The sequence below is a fragment of the Cnephaeus nilssonii genome (genome assembly GCF_951640355.1).
Source record: "Cnephaeus nilssonii genome assembly, chromosome: 5".
NCBI lineage: Eukaryota > Metazoa > Chordata > Mammalia > Chiroptera > Vespertilionidae > Cnephaeus > Cnephaeus nilssonii.
Genome location: NC_137076.1, coordinates 31,715,842 through 31,731,546, shown reverse-complemented (window position 1 = coordinate 31,731,546; position 15,705 = coordinate 31,715,842). Strand labels below are relative to the sequence as shown.

At 56.2% G+C, this 15,705-nt stretch overlaps 2 protein-coding genes across 4 annotated transcripts; both read right to left on the bottom strand.

Moving 5' to 3' along the window:
* Positions 1-1,290: 1,290 nt before the first annotated feature.
* On the bottom strand, positions 1,291-6,743 carry FAM174C (family with sequence similarity 174 member C). Its single transcript, XM_079771099.1, has 3 exons — positions 6,312-6,743; positions 5,110-5,226; positions 1,291-4,361 (listed from the first exon to the last, which is right to left on the bottom strand). Coding segments are annotated over exons 1-3 (447 nt in total). The 5' UTR covers positions 6,641-6,743; the 3' UTR covers positions 1,291-4,360.
* Positions 6,744-7,719: 976 nt separating this feature from the next.
* CIRBP (cold inducible RNA binding protein) lies at positions 7,720-13,275 on the bottom strand. 3 transcript variants are annotated; one of them, XM_079771098.1, is made up of 8 exons: positions 13,207-13,275; positions 12,103-12,283; positions 11,912-12,018; positions 11,681-11,819; positions 11,501-11,582; positions 11,317-11,387; positions 8,824-8,955; positions 7,720-8,633 (listed from the first exon to the last, which is right to left on the bottom strand). In XM_079771098.1, exons 2-7 carry the CDS (start codon positions 12,257-12,259, stop codon positions 8,951-8,953), a joined length of 561 nt encoding a protein of 186 aa, XP_079627224.1. In that variant the 5' UTR covers positions 12,260-12,283; positions 13,207-13,275; the 3' UTR covers positions 7,720-8,633; positions 8,824-8,950. The 3 variants fall into 3 exon arrangements, with proteins under 3 accessions (XP_079627224.1, XP_079627223.1, XP_079627222.1); XM_079771097.1 differs by having other exon boundaries at positions 8,072-8,633; positions 8,824-10,937; XM_079771096.1 differs by having other exon boundaries at positions 8,074-8,633; positions 8,824-11,387.
* Between the last annotated feature and the right edge of the window lie 2,430 nt (positions 13,276-15,705).

Genomic DNA, 15,705 nt, shown 5'->3' with positions numbered 1-15,705 from the left:
GAGGGCTGGGCAGCTCTAAGGCCTGGCCCCAGGCAAGGCAAGGGTGGAGGTGCAGGAACAGCTGCCCAGCTGTTCATGGAGACCCCGGCTCAGCTGGAACCAGCTATGGGCACCCAAGAGGCCCTGTTCCCTCCCAGGGCTGGGGGCTGTCCCAGTCTCCATCCTCAACAGCCAAGGGGATCAGCTGGGATCAGAGGTCATTCTGGTGTAAGCTTCCTCTGAAGTCAAGAGTTGGACTTCAGGCTCAGTCTGGGGACAAGATTTAAGTTTTGGGTTTAATGCTCAGTCAGGGTCAAGGTCATCCAGGGTTCTCTGTCAGCCCCAGGACAGGGTCTTTGATGAGGGTCTATCCAACTGGGTCTGCATTCTTGGGCTCCAGGGTATGGCTTAGACTCAGGGGAGGGTCTTGTCCCAGCCAGACGCAGACCTGGCACCTAGCTTATGCTCAGCACCCACTGCTCATTGACCCCTTACCCATCACTCACCACCCAGTACCTATTACCCATCATCTGCCATCTGGTCCACTGAACAAGTCCCCAGGGTAGGGATCAGTGTCCAGCATCCCTCAGCCTTCAAAGGCCACAGCACTGTGAAGAAGGCTAAAAATACACAGGGAAAAATTCTCATTACAGAATAAATTGGACCAAATCTGCAGCCTGCTCTGGCTCCAGTGGTTTTCAGATGCCCCAGCTCAGTCAGGTAGGTTTCTGGCAGAGAAGAATAGTGGCCTCAGTAGGCAGGGAGCTCCACTGACCCTGGTCAGAGCAGGGCGAGGGCTTCTGCACCAGCCCAGCCAGCACTTGGGGTGAAGAATTCCCCCAAGCTGTGGGGGTGTTGGCTTCTGTCATTGAAAATAAAAATGTATCCCATTCTCTTGCAGATAAATTAGACTTCCCACCCTCGTGTCCAGCCAGGCCCTTGAAATCTCAGGCAGGACCTAAGATTCCTGCAACTGCCAAGGCCAGTGACTGAACAGGCCCCACACCCTCTAGTTCCCTCCTTCCTTCCCACCCTCCCAGCCCTAGGCCTGAACAGAGACACATCCTCCATGGTGATAACAGGCCGGTCTGGGGCTAGACTTCTCTTGAGGGTAGAAATGTTCCAGATCTTCACTGTCCCATAAAAGTGCCCCCAGCTCCCCATGGCTACTAGGCACATGGGATGTGGCCAGTATGACGAGAAGCAGGGCGTTTAATTTCTTACTTTGACTGTAAACAGCCACATATGGCTACTGTGCTGGGTAGCACAGGTCTGGGTGCACCTGCACAGCCACACCGGCCCAGGACTAGGACATCATGGGGTGGAGGGCAGCTCATACTCCTCCAGGGAGAATGAGGGGCACTGAACCACCAGAGAGGATGGGGAATCAGAACTGGGATGCTGGGAACCCCAGGAGGGCACAGCTGCCTCAACTGATGACCCTAGGTGAGAGAAATGCGATCCTGCTGGATGCTGGGGCCATGTCCCAGGGAGCCCACATCAGAGCCAGCAGAAGAACCCCCACTCCTGCCCTGGCCAATGTAGCTCAGGTGGTTGGGTGTCGTCCCATGTACGAAAGATTGCTGGTTTGATTCCCAGTCAGAGCACAGGTTTTACGTTCGGACCTGGCATAATGAAGGCAACTGATAGATGTTTCTCTCTCTCCCTCTTCATCTCTAAAAACCAATAAACACACACACACACACACACACACACACACACACACACACACACAAAGAACCCCCAGTTCCTGGAAGACAACATGACTACCACCCACCGCTGGCCTGAGGCAGCCGGCCACAGCTGCCGCTTTAATGAGCCAGAGGCATCCAGCTCCCACCTGTCCCCATTCCCAAGATAGAGAGGCCACACAGTGGTCACCCAAGAGCGGGAAACCCCAACCTGCCCACAGCTGAGGGGACAGGTTTGCTGCATGTCCAGTGGGCATGTGGAGTGGGTGGAGGTGGTGGGAGGGCCACAAGGGTGCTGGGCTATCAGTTGTGCACCCCGATCTGGCACAGGCCCTAGCTCTGTTGCAGGCAGTATGTGCGCATGTGTGTCCTGTGTCTATCCCTTATGTGTGATAGTCTGTGTCACGTGCTGTATGTGTCCTGTGTCTATGTGTATGAGGGGTAGAGGAAGGTGCTGGAAGCCCTTCCCGTCCTCACATGCATGCCCATACACAGGGGCCCTCAAACTGCCAGGATCCAGGCCTTTCATCTCATGCTGACAGGCCGCTCTCCCGGCTTTTAGCCACTGAGAACTTCCTGCTAACATTGCATTAACCTTGGAGGGGGCTGCCAATTACTCCACACTAATGCAGGGGATGCACTGAGGCTGACAGGTGCTGACAGGCACAGGGGCCTGGAAGCAAGGGGCACCCTTCCCCTCTCCACTGGGGTGGGCAGGAGGCAGCCGGGCTGGAGGGTGTTCTTGGCTCCAGATGGCAGATGCAGGGTCTCTCCTGACCTCATTAGAGTAATTAATGTGCCTTTTGAAGCTCAAGAAATCGCTCAGAGCTGTGGGAGAGGGGCACAGATCACAGGGTGGGGGGACCCGCACAGTGTCTGTGCACCTGTTAAAAGCATGTCCCAGTGGGTCAGACAGGGAGAGAGATAGAGAGCAGAGAGACAGATGGAAACAGAGGGAGACCAAGTGAAAGGCTGTGGAGAGACGCAAACAAGGAGGCAGGCAGGAGTTCGGAGGTGGAGAAGACAGAGATGCAGAGACCGAAGATAGACATGTGTGGAGAGGAGTGGGGGCAGATAGGGAGGGAACAGCCAGAGCCCGAGAGGCAGAGGGTGTGATGTCTGGGGCCTCCAGTGGCCTCTGGCCTCACTTCCTCAAACTTCCCTGGAGGATCTGCTGGTGCCTCGGTGCAGGACCCTCCCAAAGAATGGTGGGGAAGTGGGGCAGGGAGCAGTCCAGGAGGGAAGACTTCCTGGAGGTGGCAACTGACACTGGAGGGGCAAGTTGATGTGTGAGCAGAGTTGGGGGGACGCACAGATAGAGATGCCCAAGGAAGCAGCCTGGGGACCAGCTCAGAGGACTGGAGATGGAGAGAGGAGTGACAAGCTGACTGGCAGAGATGACTCCTTTGCACCTGGAAACAGGCAGGGACCCAGGCTCAGCCTCAGCAAGGAGAGTCAGTGGGGCTGAAAGGAACAGACCCAGGGGGCAGGCTTGGCCCATCCCACAGTGAACTCAGGAAGAGGCATGAGAAACAGGGCCCCCAACTGGACCTATTTCCCCACCTGTGCAACTGGCTGAGCCCAGGCCACACCTGGGCCAAGCAGGCAGCAGAGCAGAGGCTGAGCAGCACAAGGCTACCACCTAGTGGCTGCTTCTCCTAATGACGTGGCCATGGTAGCTCTGGCCGGGGCAGCAGGGGAAGAGACCTCAGGTAGTGGGACTGCCACAAGCCAGCCCCTCCCCTCCGAATCTCTAAGATCAAATTTACAGGGGGCAGGGGTGACAGAACTGGACCCTACCCAGACATAGTGCCTTGAAGGGAAAAAAAGCCCAAAAAAGAACCCATCAAACCTCTCACAGGGAATGAGGTCAGGTGCCAGGGTAGGTTCATCAATGATTCTACAGGAGGCTGACAGGTGAGGGGCATGGTGGGCACAGGGGTCCTGAAGCTATAGAAAGCTCCAGTCCCAAAGATTCTAGTGGTGTGAATGAGGTGAGGTGAGGTGAGGATCCAGAACATATAGCCTTGAGGGGCCCCAGGCTGAAGGCAGCACAGAAGAGGGAGCCCCTTTACAAGGCCTTTGATGGATGAATAGGAGATCTCTCTAGGCTCAGAGGCGATGACTGGCAGGTCCTCCCATTTTTCTTGTCTACCTCATGGAACACCTCCCTGGGCCCTCTGGACAGCTGGGGACAGGTCATAGAAGCCCAGCATAATCACAGATAAGAAAAACCAGGCCTGGATGAAGCCCTGTTCTGCCATCCACCCTGCCTGTGAGCCATGATGCCAGGTCTGGCCCAATGTGGAGTTGGGTGCCAGCTACAGAACCACTGCTGCCTTTATTGTCCCCAGCCCAGTGGGGAAGACACTCCCACACAGGACCCTCAGCCCACCTGCCTGCCAGGCCTGAGCAGTGTTCCCACAGGGAGGGTCAGCAGCATAAGTCACAGTCCAACCAGAGGGTCTCAGAATCCTAGATGGGGATGCCGGGGGCCCCTCTGGTTTGCACCTGGCATCCTGGGTGGTCCTGTGGCGGTAGAGGGCTGAGGTGGCTTCAGGAAGGCTAGGCAGGTCCACTCGAGTTCTCAGGCCAGCAGGAGAATCGGAGGGTATGTAGGCACTGGGAGTGGACCAAGTCTCTTGTCCTTCCCCCAGGGCTGCTGGGAACACCACCTCCCTGACCTAACATCTGAAAGATGAGGGGTAGGAGTGAGAGGTGTGGAGCGATGGGCCTGTCCTGATCCACTTCCCTCAACTGTGCCTGAGGCTCACCCTCCAAGTGACTGGGAGCCCTCTCACCTGTCCAGCCCCTGCCCCCAGGACCACTGGGGTCCATCTGCCCAGCTTGCCAGGCCCTGCTCAACTTCACACCTTGGAGGAAGGAGGGAGAAGAGGTCCCCTAGCTAGGGGAGGTGGAAGAGACCAGAATGGCTACCACATAATAGCAATGCCTTACCTGGCAGGCGTAGAAAGCTAGGACCGCCCCCTAGACTCTTGGCCTCCGTACCTATGCCCCCAACAAGTGAGGCTGAACAGCCATCACTCCCTGCTGAGGCCCAATCCCAGTTCTGCGCCCAGAAGTTCCTGGATTGTTAGTCCTGCCCTCCTTCCTTCCTACCATTCCCTTTGCCTGCTATGATCTTCCTGGGGCTGGGGCCATGGAGAGACCACCCAACCCATACCCTCTGCAGCACCCTGCAGTTAATTCTCTATCTCTGACGTTGATCTTGACCTTCAGGGTTGGGCCCAGAGCACTGACCCCTTCCCATCTGCAAGAAATGGGAAACTGAGGCTGGGAGGGGCACATGTCTTGCCCAAGACTACAGAGCCTGGTGGCATGTGGATGACCTCAAGGGAATCAGTGGTCTTGCCAACTCTCCAGCCCTGCTCTACCCACCCACCCAGAGATTCTGGAGGTGGGGGGAGGACTTCAATACCATCTCAGGTTCCTGGTCTCAAAGACGGTTTCCTCATCACTGTCCAGCGAGGCCATGTCAGTGGGGTCCTCAGTGTTAGCCAGGAGGCCATAGCTCCTCCGCTGGGGTTTCTTCAACCTGCAAACAGTACCAGGCATGATCAGTGGTTGTCTCGGATCACTTCCAGGGGCAGCTGATACCCCATCCTGCTTCCTGCCTTCCCCATTATCCTTTGTTGTCTCTGCTCTCCGCCTCCTCTGCCCGACCCTCAAAGCTTTGCTGTGAAGCTTCCTGGTCTAATTGTGTTTCTTTGGCCTCATAACAGTCACAGTGATTCGATTCGTTGCTCTTATGTCAATAATGGCAAGTGGATACCTCCCTTGGCAGGCCCCCTCCCAGGCTGTGCTGTTATCCTACTCTACTGATGAGAAAACCGAGTCTCAGAGAGGGGTGAGGATGTACCAGAGACACTCTGTCTCAGGCCAAAGTCCCCAGTCCTGACCACCAACCACCAGGGCACCAGGGAAAGGAAGGAAGCCTTCTGAAGCGGATGCAAGATCAAGTACTTAGAGGGAACATGAGCACTGTGCACCCACAGGAGTGTCGGTTGGGGACAAAAAGGGCCCCTTTAAAGCGTCTGAACATGGTCGGCTCTGTATGACAAAAGCCCTCTGGAGGTCAACCCCAGACAGGAAGTAAACAGGGAAGCCAGGGAACTGAACCAAAACTTCCCAGGGCATGTGAACCATGGGGAAGGAAGAGGGGTCCTCAACTCTCTAGGGAGAACATCAGTGGAACCAAGAAACTGATCGCAGCCAGCCCCAGTGCTGAAAGAGCTGGAGAAGGAAGGCGCGGTTCTGTCCGGCCCTGTCTAGCGGGCCCTCTTCTCCATTTCTAGGGTGAGGGACGTCGGGGATCACAGACCCAGTTTGGGCTGGTGGGCGTCCCCTGGCACGGGCTACAGAGCAGAAACATAAACCGGGCGCATGCCCTCCCCCACACGCACTGTCCAGCCTGGGTTGCTGTGTTGGAGAAACCCGCATCTGTGCCCCAGCATTACGAAGCACTAAGGTATCACATGACTGCCTATCCCCCGGTTCCCGGATAACGCGCGCCCTCTTCACGCCCACTCCTCAGGGGCTGGGCGCTCGCCCTTGAGCACGTGAGGCGCAAGGCGTGAGCTCATTTGGCACGCCAGGGAGGCCGGCATGCGCCTGACATACCTAAGGGCCCGGATGAGGAAGTAGAGCACTGCTAGGCTGAGGAAGCCAGAAAGCACGTAGAAGGAGCGCAGGATCTGCGAGCCTGGCGAGCCCGGCGGGCTAGGGTGCGTGCTGTTGTGAGGCGCGCCTGGCTGGCTCCCATTCGTCAAGGCCTGCGATGGGGAGAGCGTAGTCTGTGCGAGGCGTGGCGACGAGGAAGCGGCCCCCTGGGTTCCAAAGAGCAGCACTGACAGCAGCAACGTCGGCAGGAGCGACCGTGGCAGCAGGCACAGCCCCATGGCCCTGCGGAAGCGGTGGCTGCACCCCGCCCCAAGCCCTCCGTCACTCATCGGGCAAGGGGCGGTGCCAACCAATGGCCCGCAGGGGCGGAGTTCGACGCTGGTGCAGGGGAGGGGGGACGCCCCGCCCCTTGGGCGCTAACCTAGCTTTACCTCTAGCTGTCCCACAGTGCTCTGCACCCCGCCAGTTGTTCACTCACCTAGGGCTCGGCCCCCGCCCTATGCCTGAGACTCAGTTCCTTCTGGCCCAGAGCCCAATGGCTATAACCCAGTGGTTGGCAAACTCCTTAGTCAACAGGGCCAAGTATCAACAGTACAACGATTGAAATTTCTTTTGAGAGCCGAAAACCGACTTTTGCGCATGGGCCACGAAGTTTCAATCGCACTGTACGTGCGCGCCCGCACGTGGTATTTTGTGGAAGAGCCACACTCAAGGGGCCAAAGAGCCACATGTGGCTCGCGAGTCGCAGTTTGCCGACCACTGCTATAACCAACTGGAATGCCCAGTTCAGGGGACAAGTCAGAAAAGCTGGGTGACCAGAGTGGACTACAGGCCACAAGGGAGCCAACACCCTCACAAGGTTCCCAATTGCATAGCGGAGTCAGACTAGGGCAAGGGGCAAGGCCATGCCAACTTCTGCGCATGGGCTACAAAGGGAGCCTTGGGACTCTGGGAGCTCTTGCTGTTCTGGTCCCCAGCCCGGCTCTAGAACTTCAGGACAGGCCCTCCTAAAGGGTAGGACTGCCTGCTCGCTCTAGTCTGGGCATCCTGTCCTCAACTGTAGTGAAGGGCACCTCAGCCATCCTGACCACACTGAATTGACGCCCAATGCTGCTACCACCCCCACCCTGTTATGAGTTGAGCACACAGACCCAAGGCCTCAGAATCAGGGTCCAACTCCAACTCTGCACCCCAAGACCAGAGCAGGAAGTCACCAGTTCAGGAAGCAAGCTTGGCTCAACAGGCAAGCATAGATGAAGATGCTTAAGTTCATTCTGGCTAGGTAGCTCAGTTGTTTAGAGCAGTGGTTGGCAAATTGCGGCTCGTGAGCCACCGCCGCAGTTTGCCGACCACTGCTAGACTAATTGTTACCGTGTAATTGGAAGCTGTGAGGATTATGCAATTGTGGCATATTGTGTGCAAAGAGGTAAAGGGTAGTATATGACAGTGGCCGGCAAACTCATTAGTCAACAGAGCGGCAAACCGCGGCTCAAGAGCCGCAGTTTGCCGACCACTGGGTTAGAGCATTGTCCCTAAAGGCCAAAGGTTTTGGGCTCAATCCCGGGTCAGGGCACATACAATGAATGCATAAATAAGTGGAACAACAAATCAATGTGTCACCCCCCATATCAATAAAAGCTGTTCTTTAAAGAACGGAACAAAAACCTTTGCCAGGGCCCTGAGAGAAACAGGTGCACATCCCAGGTGAGGGGGCACAGGAACCCCCACCTCCTCCTCTTAGGCTAAGTGTGCCTCCAGACCAACCAAGAAGACAATTAAGCCGAAACCGGTTTGGCTCAGTGGATAGAGCGTCGGTCTGCGGACTGGGGGGTCCCAGGTTCGATTCCGGTCAAGGGCATGTACCTTGGTTGCGGGCACATCCCCAGTGGGGGGTGTGCAGGAGGCAGCTGGTCGATGTTTCTCTCTCATCGATGTTTCTAGCTCTCTATCCCTCTCCCTTCCTCTCTGTAAAAAAATCAATAAAATATATTTTAAAAAAAAAAAAGAAGAAGACAATTAAGTGACTGGCTGGTCTGTTTGGTTTGAGTACAGCTAGTGCCCTGAACCAAGGCCAGAAGAGGCTTTCTCTAAGGGAGCCCCACTTCCCACCCAGCCTCCACCTGAGGCTCAGGGACCCACCCTCCTCGGTCGCACCCCAAACCAGACTCAGATTTCTAGGTAGACACACCAGTCCTTTATTCAAATCTGACTTCCACATTCTGTCACACTGTTGCAGGTGAGGACTGGCTACGTGCAGACTGCCACACACCGGTCTTCCTCAGTGACTTGAAACCCTGCACTCCAACCTTGCCAATAAAACACCTGCTGGAAAAATGAAGGAGTGAAGGAAGAACTAGAGCTGGCTCCAGCAGGAGGCACACACAGAAAGCTGCCCCCACCCATGCTGTAGGTGAGACAGGAAACCAGAGAGAACCCACAAGGACCAGGCATTATCAAGGCCGAAGGACCATATGTCACAACACCCCCCCCCCCCCCCCCGAAAAGCACTTACAGATGACAAGCTGAAAGAGCAGGGGGCTGGGCATCTGGTTCCTGCTCCCAGGTGAAGTCCCTCATGGGACAGGACCCCAGGTCATCACTGTTCTTGGGCCACCCTTCCAAGTTGCACTGGCTTCCCTTCAACCTGCCAAAGCAAAGGAGTGTTACCCCCAGGGTTTTGGACATGCTCATAGCTTCATAGCTGCTTCCCACCTCCCCCTAAACCATCCACAGCTCCTAGGAGGGTCTCAAGCTAGTCATCGGGTCATCCTGGCAGAGGCCCTGTCACGGGCTGGTGTGACCAGGGCAAGCCTGAGCCTTGGCCAGGCAGTGTTCCATCCCTAAGCAGAGCCAGCTACCCACTTGGAATGGAGCTGCTTAGAGATTAGTGTGGGCTCTAGGAAAAAAAACCTCATGGAGGCAACAGACATCAGAGAGCTATAGTTAGGAATATGAGTTAGGGAGGTCTGGAAAAGACTGTCAATTGATGAACAAAAAATCCGAAGGCAGGATGTTCAGTGCTCTCTAATCCTGCTTACAGATTGAACCTACTCGTGAGGTGAAACTTCCTGGGCTGCTCGCCTAGCTGCAGGCAGGGAAGGGCTAAACAGCCGGGGTCTGCTTTAATTCTAGCTTGACTTTAAAAAAAAATAAAGATAATGGGAAAACAAAACAAAACAAAAACAGTCATAAAAACATTCCCCAGGCACATAATTTTACTTTCAAATGAGCTCTTGACAAGAGGAGGGATGTGGACACGAGCAAAAGGAGTTACCTCGAATTACAGGGCTATTTCCACATATGAGCTAGCCAAGGGAGCAGCTTGCGTCTCAGAGGTTTCTGTTGGGCGCACAACACTTCTGTCCTCCGAGGGGCTGCAGCTTCCATAGGCTAGCGGAGAACTCTCAGAACTTGTGAAGCAACAGCAGAGCTAGCTAATGAGCAGTCAGTCTGCGGTCGCCCAGGGACACTGCCTGCCGTCTGCTCTCTGGCCTGCTTCTAGGCTAAGGCAGTCGGGTCAACGTCAGGTGCCCACGTGGGTCCGTCACTGCTGCACTGCCCGCCCCATTGAGCCCTCTGGCTGCCACTGCCAGAAGCCTCCCAAGGGCTGCCTTGAGGTCCAACCTACCCATTCCCGTCAGCCACCTGCTCACCTAACCAGGACTGGTGGCAGTCGGCTGTCACCAGGGGCCCGCCAGCGTCAGTTTACTCTGCCTTCCTGGTCTAGCTCTCCATGGGCCTCAGGCAGGACTCGCAGACCTGCTTCTCAAATTGCCCTCTCTGCTGAGTTCTGAGTGCCAAGAGCTCGCAGCAGGAGTGTGTTGAGCAATGAAAGGGAAATTGTCAGAGCGAGGTTCATTTCAGACGGTTTTTTAATCTGCTTCGTAAAGCCAAAAAACTGTGTACAAGAATTCCTTAACCACTTCAAATACAACATCAATGGGATATGCATACGTCTTCCAGTAAAAAAGGACAATATAAATAAACATTTTCAAGAACCTCTTGGTGACATCTCCAAGTCTACTGTAAGTCATACACAGCAGATGGGCCATACAGGCCAGGCCCAAGTGGCAAGGCACCTCTGCTGCCACCTGGGATCTGGGACAGGTCCTACCATGCTACACTCAGAAACGGTACATGAAGTTGGAAAAAAGCCACAGCTCCCTCAGCTTCCAACAGAGAGCAGACTCAGAGTCCGTCCAATCTCCAAGAGATTTGAATTGGAGGACCCAACTTCACCAGGCCAACCCCACTAAAAGGGAAGTAAAAAAGACAACACAACCAAAAACAAAAAACCCACACAACCCCCGATGATTTTCTAAAAAACTCATGGCTCATGGTAAAAAGAAAAACGTAAAATCTGAAGTGCTTTTCAAAACGTTTTTAAAACCCTTAAAAACGGACAGTGTTTCCTTAAAAAGTAAAGTCTAGTATTGAAGCCATCTCGGGGGTCAGAAGCAGTCAGGCTGTGTTTGACAAGATCAGAACTGATTAGACTACAAAAGTGGGTACAAGGAGGTGTGTTCACTACACATTAACGATTCAGCGAAGCTCCCAAAATCTTTAAATATACAGCCATTGGAAGGACGATCTTGAGCAGGAAGGATTTTTACTCGTTGTGTGTAGCTGAGAACAAGAAGCAGGTACAGTGTAAAAGCACTGAAGCACGCAACAAGAGGCAGCATTCCACTCCCGGGTCCAGATCTGGAGGGCTCGGCCCTGCAGCCTCGGGAGCAACCAACCCCCCCCACAGCCAAGGGCGGCGGGGCCGGGTGGCCGCACATGCAGTTCTGCTGCCTGCTTGGCAGGCCCCTCGTCTCCCTTTCCTTCTTGGTCAGTCTGGTCTAGCTTTTATGTTTTGTTGTAGAAATGGCTGCTGGCACGGAGACCTGAGAGGGCAACCTCATCCCTTATGGGCAAGCACAGTGACAAGGTCTGAGTGTCGCTCATAGAGGGCGCCAAGGCTTGCTGAGCTCCCACCACAGGCCCTCAGAGCGTGACTTACCATAACTGTCGTAGCTGTCTCTATAGGACCCTCCAGAGCTCCGATCACCATAGCCACCACCCTGACTCCGGCTGTAGGAAGGACACATGTGGGTGCTGGAGGGCAGTTTAGTGTACTCACCCCAACCCTGTGCCAGCGTCCCAACACAAGCCTGCCACACGCCCAGGCAGGACTAAGACCTCACCTGCTGTAGTAGTCTCTGGAGCCCCCATAGCCCCCACTCCTGGACTCGAACCGGCTCCCCCCATAGCCTCGGTCCCCTCCTCCTACAGACAGGGACAGGAAGGACAAATGAGTGCCAGCTCCTTCCAGCAGTGTTCCCATCGTGTCCTCAAAGGCCTCAGGCCCCAAGAGTGGCACTCACCTCTGGAGAACCCACGGCCCCGGCCTCGGCCCCCACGGAAGAAGCCCCGGCCCCCAGCAGAGCCACCTCGGTACCCACGAGATCGGTTATCAGAAGACTTGCCAGCCTGGTCAACTCGAATCTGTCGCCCGTCCACAGACTGTGAAGACCAAGAGGTTGGCTCAGGTCAACCTCTGAGCCGCCCTGCCCCACAAGCCTGAACCCTTTCATCCCCAGACAGCTGCCCCTCACCTTCCCATTCATGGCCATCATCGCATCTTTGGCATCGTCGATGTTCTCAAAGGTGACAAACCCAAAGCCCCGTGACCGCTGGGTCTCCCTGTCTTTCACGACCACCACTGTGGAGGGAGAAGTCTGCAGTCAGCACTTTACCTCCCCAAGAGCAGCCCTGGTCAGCCGCTGCCAGTCCAGCACCGCCTCACCTTCAGAAATCTGTCCATATTTTGAGAAGACCTGCTCCAGCGACTGCTCATTGGTGTCAAAACTCAACCCTCCAACGAAAAGCTTGCCTTCATCTGATGCCATGGTGGCCTGTGGCAAATCGTTGAAATCCTCACTGAGATCCTCCAGGGGCTTCATCGCTCACCCCTCCCTCCTATTTTACTTTACACAAATGACATATGCTCGTTGGGGATACATTGAAAAATTATCTTTCTGCCATTTATCACCCCATGTCCACACCCAGAACTTAAATTTTAAAAAGCTGTTAATTCCTTCATCACCCAGGGCCCCGTCCCCACTCAGGTCTCCCTGAGAGCGGGCCCGGTTTTGTGTACTCCTCAGTGAAGCACTGTGGACCCCAGATGATGCCCTCGGGAGATATTTCGGGCTGGGCACTAAAGGCAGACGCCTAACTCCTAACAAGACCATCGGGGTGCGGGGTGGCAAAGTGCTTGGTCCACCACAGGGCGCCTGTGGGGTGGCCGGGGACTGGACCTCTGTAGGAGCTGGGGCAGAGTCCCGACGCGGGGGGCTCCAACATGAAGTGGGCAAGTGGGCGGGTGTTGACGTGGACCGACCCTTCCCAGACTGGGAAAACCTCTGCCACATGTCTCTAGAACCACACAATTTGAAGACCAACTTGGGGTGCCGAAAGGAGAGTGGGACACGGGGATGAAGGCTGTACTCCCCTAGTGCAAATCCAATGGGAAACCGGGGAAGCGGGAGCCTGGCCCGCCCCCAGGCCAGCCCCCGCCGCACGCATGCGCCCTGAGCGCGCCCTGCGCCACTCCATCCGGGCACTCGGCGCTCCCGCCATTTCGCGGGGCGCAGTCTCGCGCTCGCAGCCGCCATTTTGCGGTGGCGCCCCGCTTTGGGCGAGCCTAGGCCTCTAAGGGGACGCCCTCAAGCTGCGGCTCGGCCCGGTCTACGGCTGCCCCTCGCCGCCGGCGGGGCGGACTCCACCCTGGGCCCGCCCAGGCACCACCCCTGCCCAGGGGCGTGCCGCCGCCGCCCTGCCTCATCCGGCCGGCCCCAGGCCGCCCGCCGCCCGGGGCCCTCGGAGCCGGTGCCGCCAGGACCCTCACCACTGAGTAGGGCAGGTCCCTGACGCAGGCAGGAAGACGACGGTGCGAAACGACCAGAGCCTCCTAACGTGCGAGTGAGGGGGGTAACCGGGCGCCTGGCCTTATGTACGCCGCCTCCTGGCTCCGCCCCCAAGTGCCACCCCCTGCTCCGCGTTGGCCAATCCCAGGCCCCATGGGCAGCGGCCGTGCCTCATATTCATGAGCTGTGGGCCGGGCTCGTGTAGGCCACGCCCCCTTCTGCGCGCTAGCGACGGGCGACGTGATTGGCGGGGACGCGTGAATCCGCGTCCCCTGCCACCTGCGAGCGGAGGGCGGGGCCGGCGCGCGGCGGGGCGGGGTCGACCCACTTGCGCGAGCCCGCTCCGGGTCTGGAACAAAGGGCCCTCCAGCCGCAGTTGCCAGAGGCTGGCGCCCCAGAGAACTTTGATGGTTGACATGAATTGCAGACATATCGACCTCATCCAGGTTCCCATAGACACCGAGGCCCAGTTCTGACACCCAACTTCATCTGAACCCCGACAACAGTCCACATAACCAACATCCACGCAGTTCCAGGGCTCAAAGCTCCTGAATACACCACTTCACGTGATATGCCACAAACTCCACCAAAACCCCACTTCTGAGACAAGCTCATTTATGTGGGCCCCAATATTCACCACCATTCCAATTCTTCCTACTTCCCAACTTTGGGGCACCCCAACTTTACCCAACCAAGTTTGTCTACAAATCCCGACCCCTACCCACACCTAACTCCCATCCAATCCTGACTTCATCTCACTCACACCCCAATACTCACCTGGCCAAATACTTTTGTGCATCCCAGCTCTAGACCACAGGCTGACCCCCACCTTGCCTCTCAAGCCCACAACTGGGCCGTCCTCAAGTCGTCACTGTAGCCCTACATTCAGCTCAGCCCTGGCTTCCCCTCCACCAGGTGCTCCAGCACATCTGCCCCAGCAAACCCAGAACCCACTCAATACCCATGGGGGTGCCGGTACCACTCTGCTCCTTCTCCTGTGTCGTTTTTCCTGTCTTTTAAATGTGTCCCAAGATCTCTGCTATCAGGAGAACCATCTTTACAGAGATCCTTACACCTTGGAAAGCCCCTCCGGGCAGAGAAAGTTAGTGCAGAACCTTGCCTGCCAGACCAAAGATCCTAGCTACATCCCTGCCCTAGCAAGTCTTCAGAGAAGACACCCCAGAGACGTTCCAGTCCCACTCCAGACCTCTCAGGTGGGTCTAGCTGATGCAGCAGGGACCTGCCTGGGCACAGACGCTGTCTCCTGTGATACAGTCTTGGTACCAATTCATGACTCATCATGGTGCCCTCTGCAGCTTGTCCCCCCCACGCCACAGCCCCTCTATATTACTCCCAGTCAGCAGCAGCCTGCTGCTGTGTCAGCCACTTATACAGGGTGGTTATTAAAAGAAGCAAAGAAAGATAACAGCACTCAGCTCCCTTTCCTGCTGGCCGCCTATGGGGAATCTGAGACCAGGGTTCCCTAGCCCAGGAGCAATTCCTGCTCACCCTTTCTGATCTGCTTCCCCCAGAAAAGTCAGGTCGGGCATTTCCTTGTCCCAGCTCAGACCAGGGCTTCCCAGGATCACTGTGCCTTAATCACCCTCTGTTCCTCCCCCTTCCACCTTACCCCACTTTCTGTGGTTCAGAGTTGCCCTGGTTTCTTTTTTTTTTTTTTAATATATTTTATTGATTTTTTACAGAGAGGAAGGGAGAGGGATAGAGAGTTAGAAACATCGATGAGAGAGAAACATCCATCAGCTGCCTCCTGCACACCCCCTACTGGGGATGTGCCCACAACCAAGGTACATGCCCTTGACCGGAGCCGAACCTGGGACCCTTTAGTCCATAGGCGGAAGCTCTATCCACTGAGCCAAACCGGTTAGGGCTGCCCTGGTTTCTTGAAGTGTCCTGTTCATTCATTCATTCTACCAGCACACAATTATTAAGCATTTACTACGATCCCGTTGCTGGGTACGGGCTGCACTCGTACCCACGACTGTCCTGGTTTCCCATCATGGTATGGACCCATCCATACCTGTAGATACCAGTCACTAGGTGCACCGGGCATTGTGTGGGAATTGTGTACTTGCGTCACAGGTGTGTAACCTGTCTTCGTACCTGTTCCTGTGGTCACCTGCTTGTTCCTGTGACTCGGTGTGTAACCAGAACAGTGTGTCTCCCGTGGCGTGCTCTCAGGGGACTGGGACCACCTCATCTCTGCTGCAGCCGTTGCGTCACGCTCACCCCGAGGACACTAGGGGGCGCTGCGGCCTAGCTGTCACCTTGACCCGGGTCCCGCCATCCAGTCTGGCTGCCCACCTCGTGTTTCAGCGTGGGAGAGGGTCCCCGTCTCGCCCCACGCCTCAGCCCGAGCCAGGACGGGTGTGTGGCCGGGGAGGAGGAGGCTCAAAATAGCCGCGGGCGGGGGCGAGGCTGCTATTTGTGGCCGGGAACGCGCGGTGCTCGCCGCCTGCCTG

Excerpts from the sequence above, each read along its gene's own strand:
- FAM174C (XM_079771099.1), bottom strand. The coding sequence starts at position 6,640 with ATGAGTGACGGAGGGCTTGGGGCGGGGTGCAGCCACCGCTTCCGCAGG. Across the intron at positions 5,227-6,311 it reads TTCCTCATCCGGGCCCTTAG|GTTGAAGAAACCCCAGCGGA; the intron begins GTATGTCAGGCG and ends TACTGTTTGCAG.
- CIRBP (XM_079771096.1), bottom strand. The coding sequence starts at position 12,259 with ATGAAGCCCCTGGAGGATCTCAGTGAGGATTTCAACGATTTGCCACAG. Across the intron at positions 12,019-12,102 it reads ATATGGACAGATTTCTGAAG|TGGTGGTCGTGAAAGACAGG; the intron begins GTGAGGCGGTGC and ends CTCCCTCCACAG. Across the intron at positions 11,583-11,680 it reads GGGCCGTGGGTTCTCCAGAG|GAGGAGGGGACCGAGGCTAT; the intron begins GTGAGTGCCACT and ends CCCTGTCTGTAG.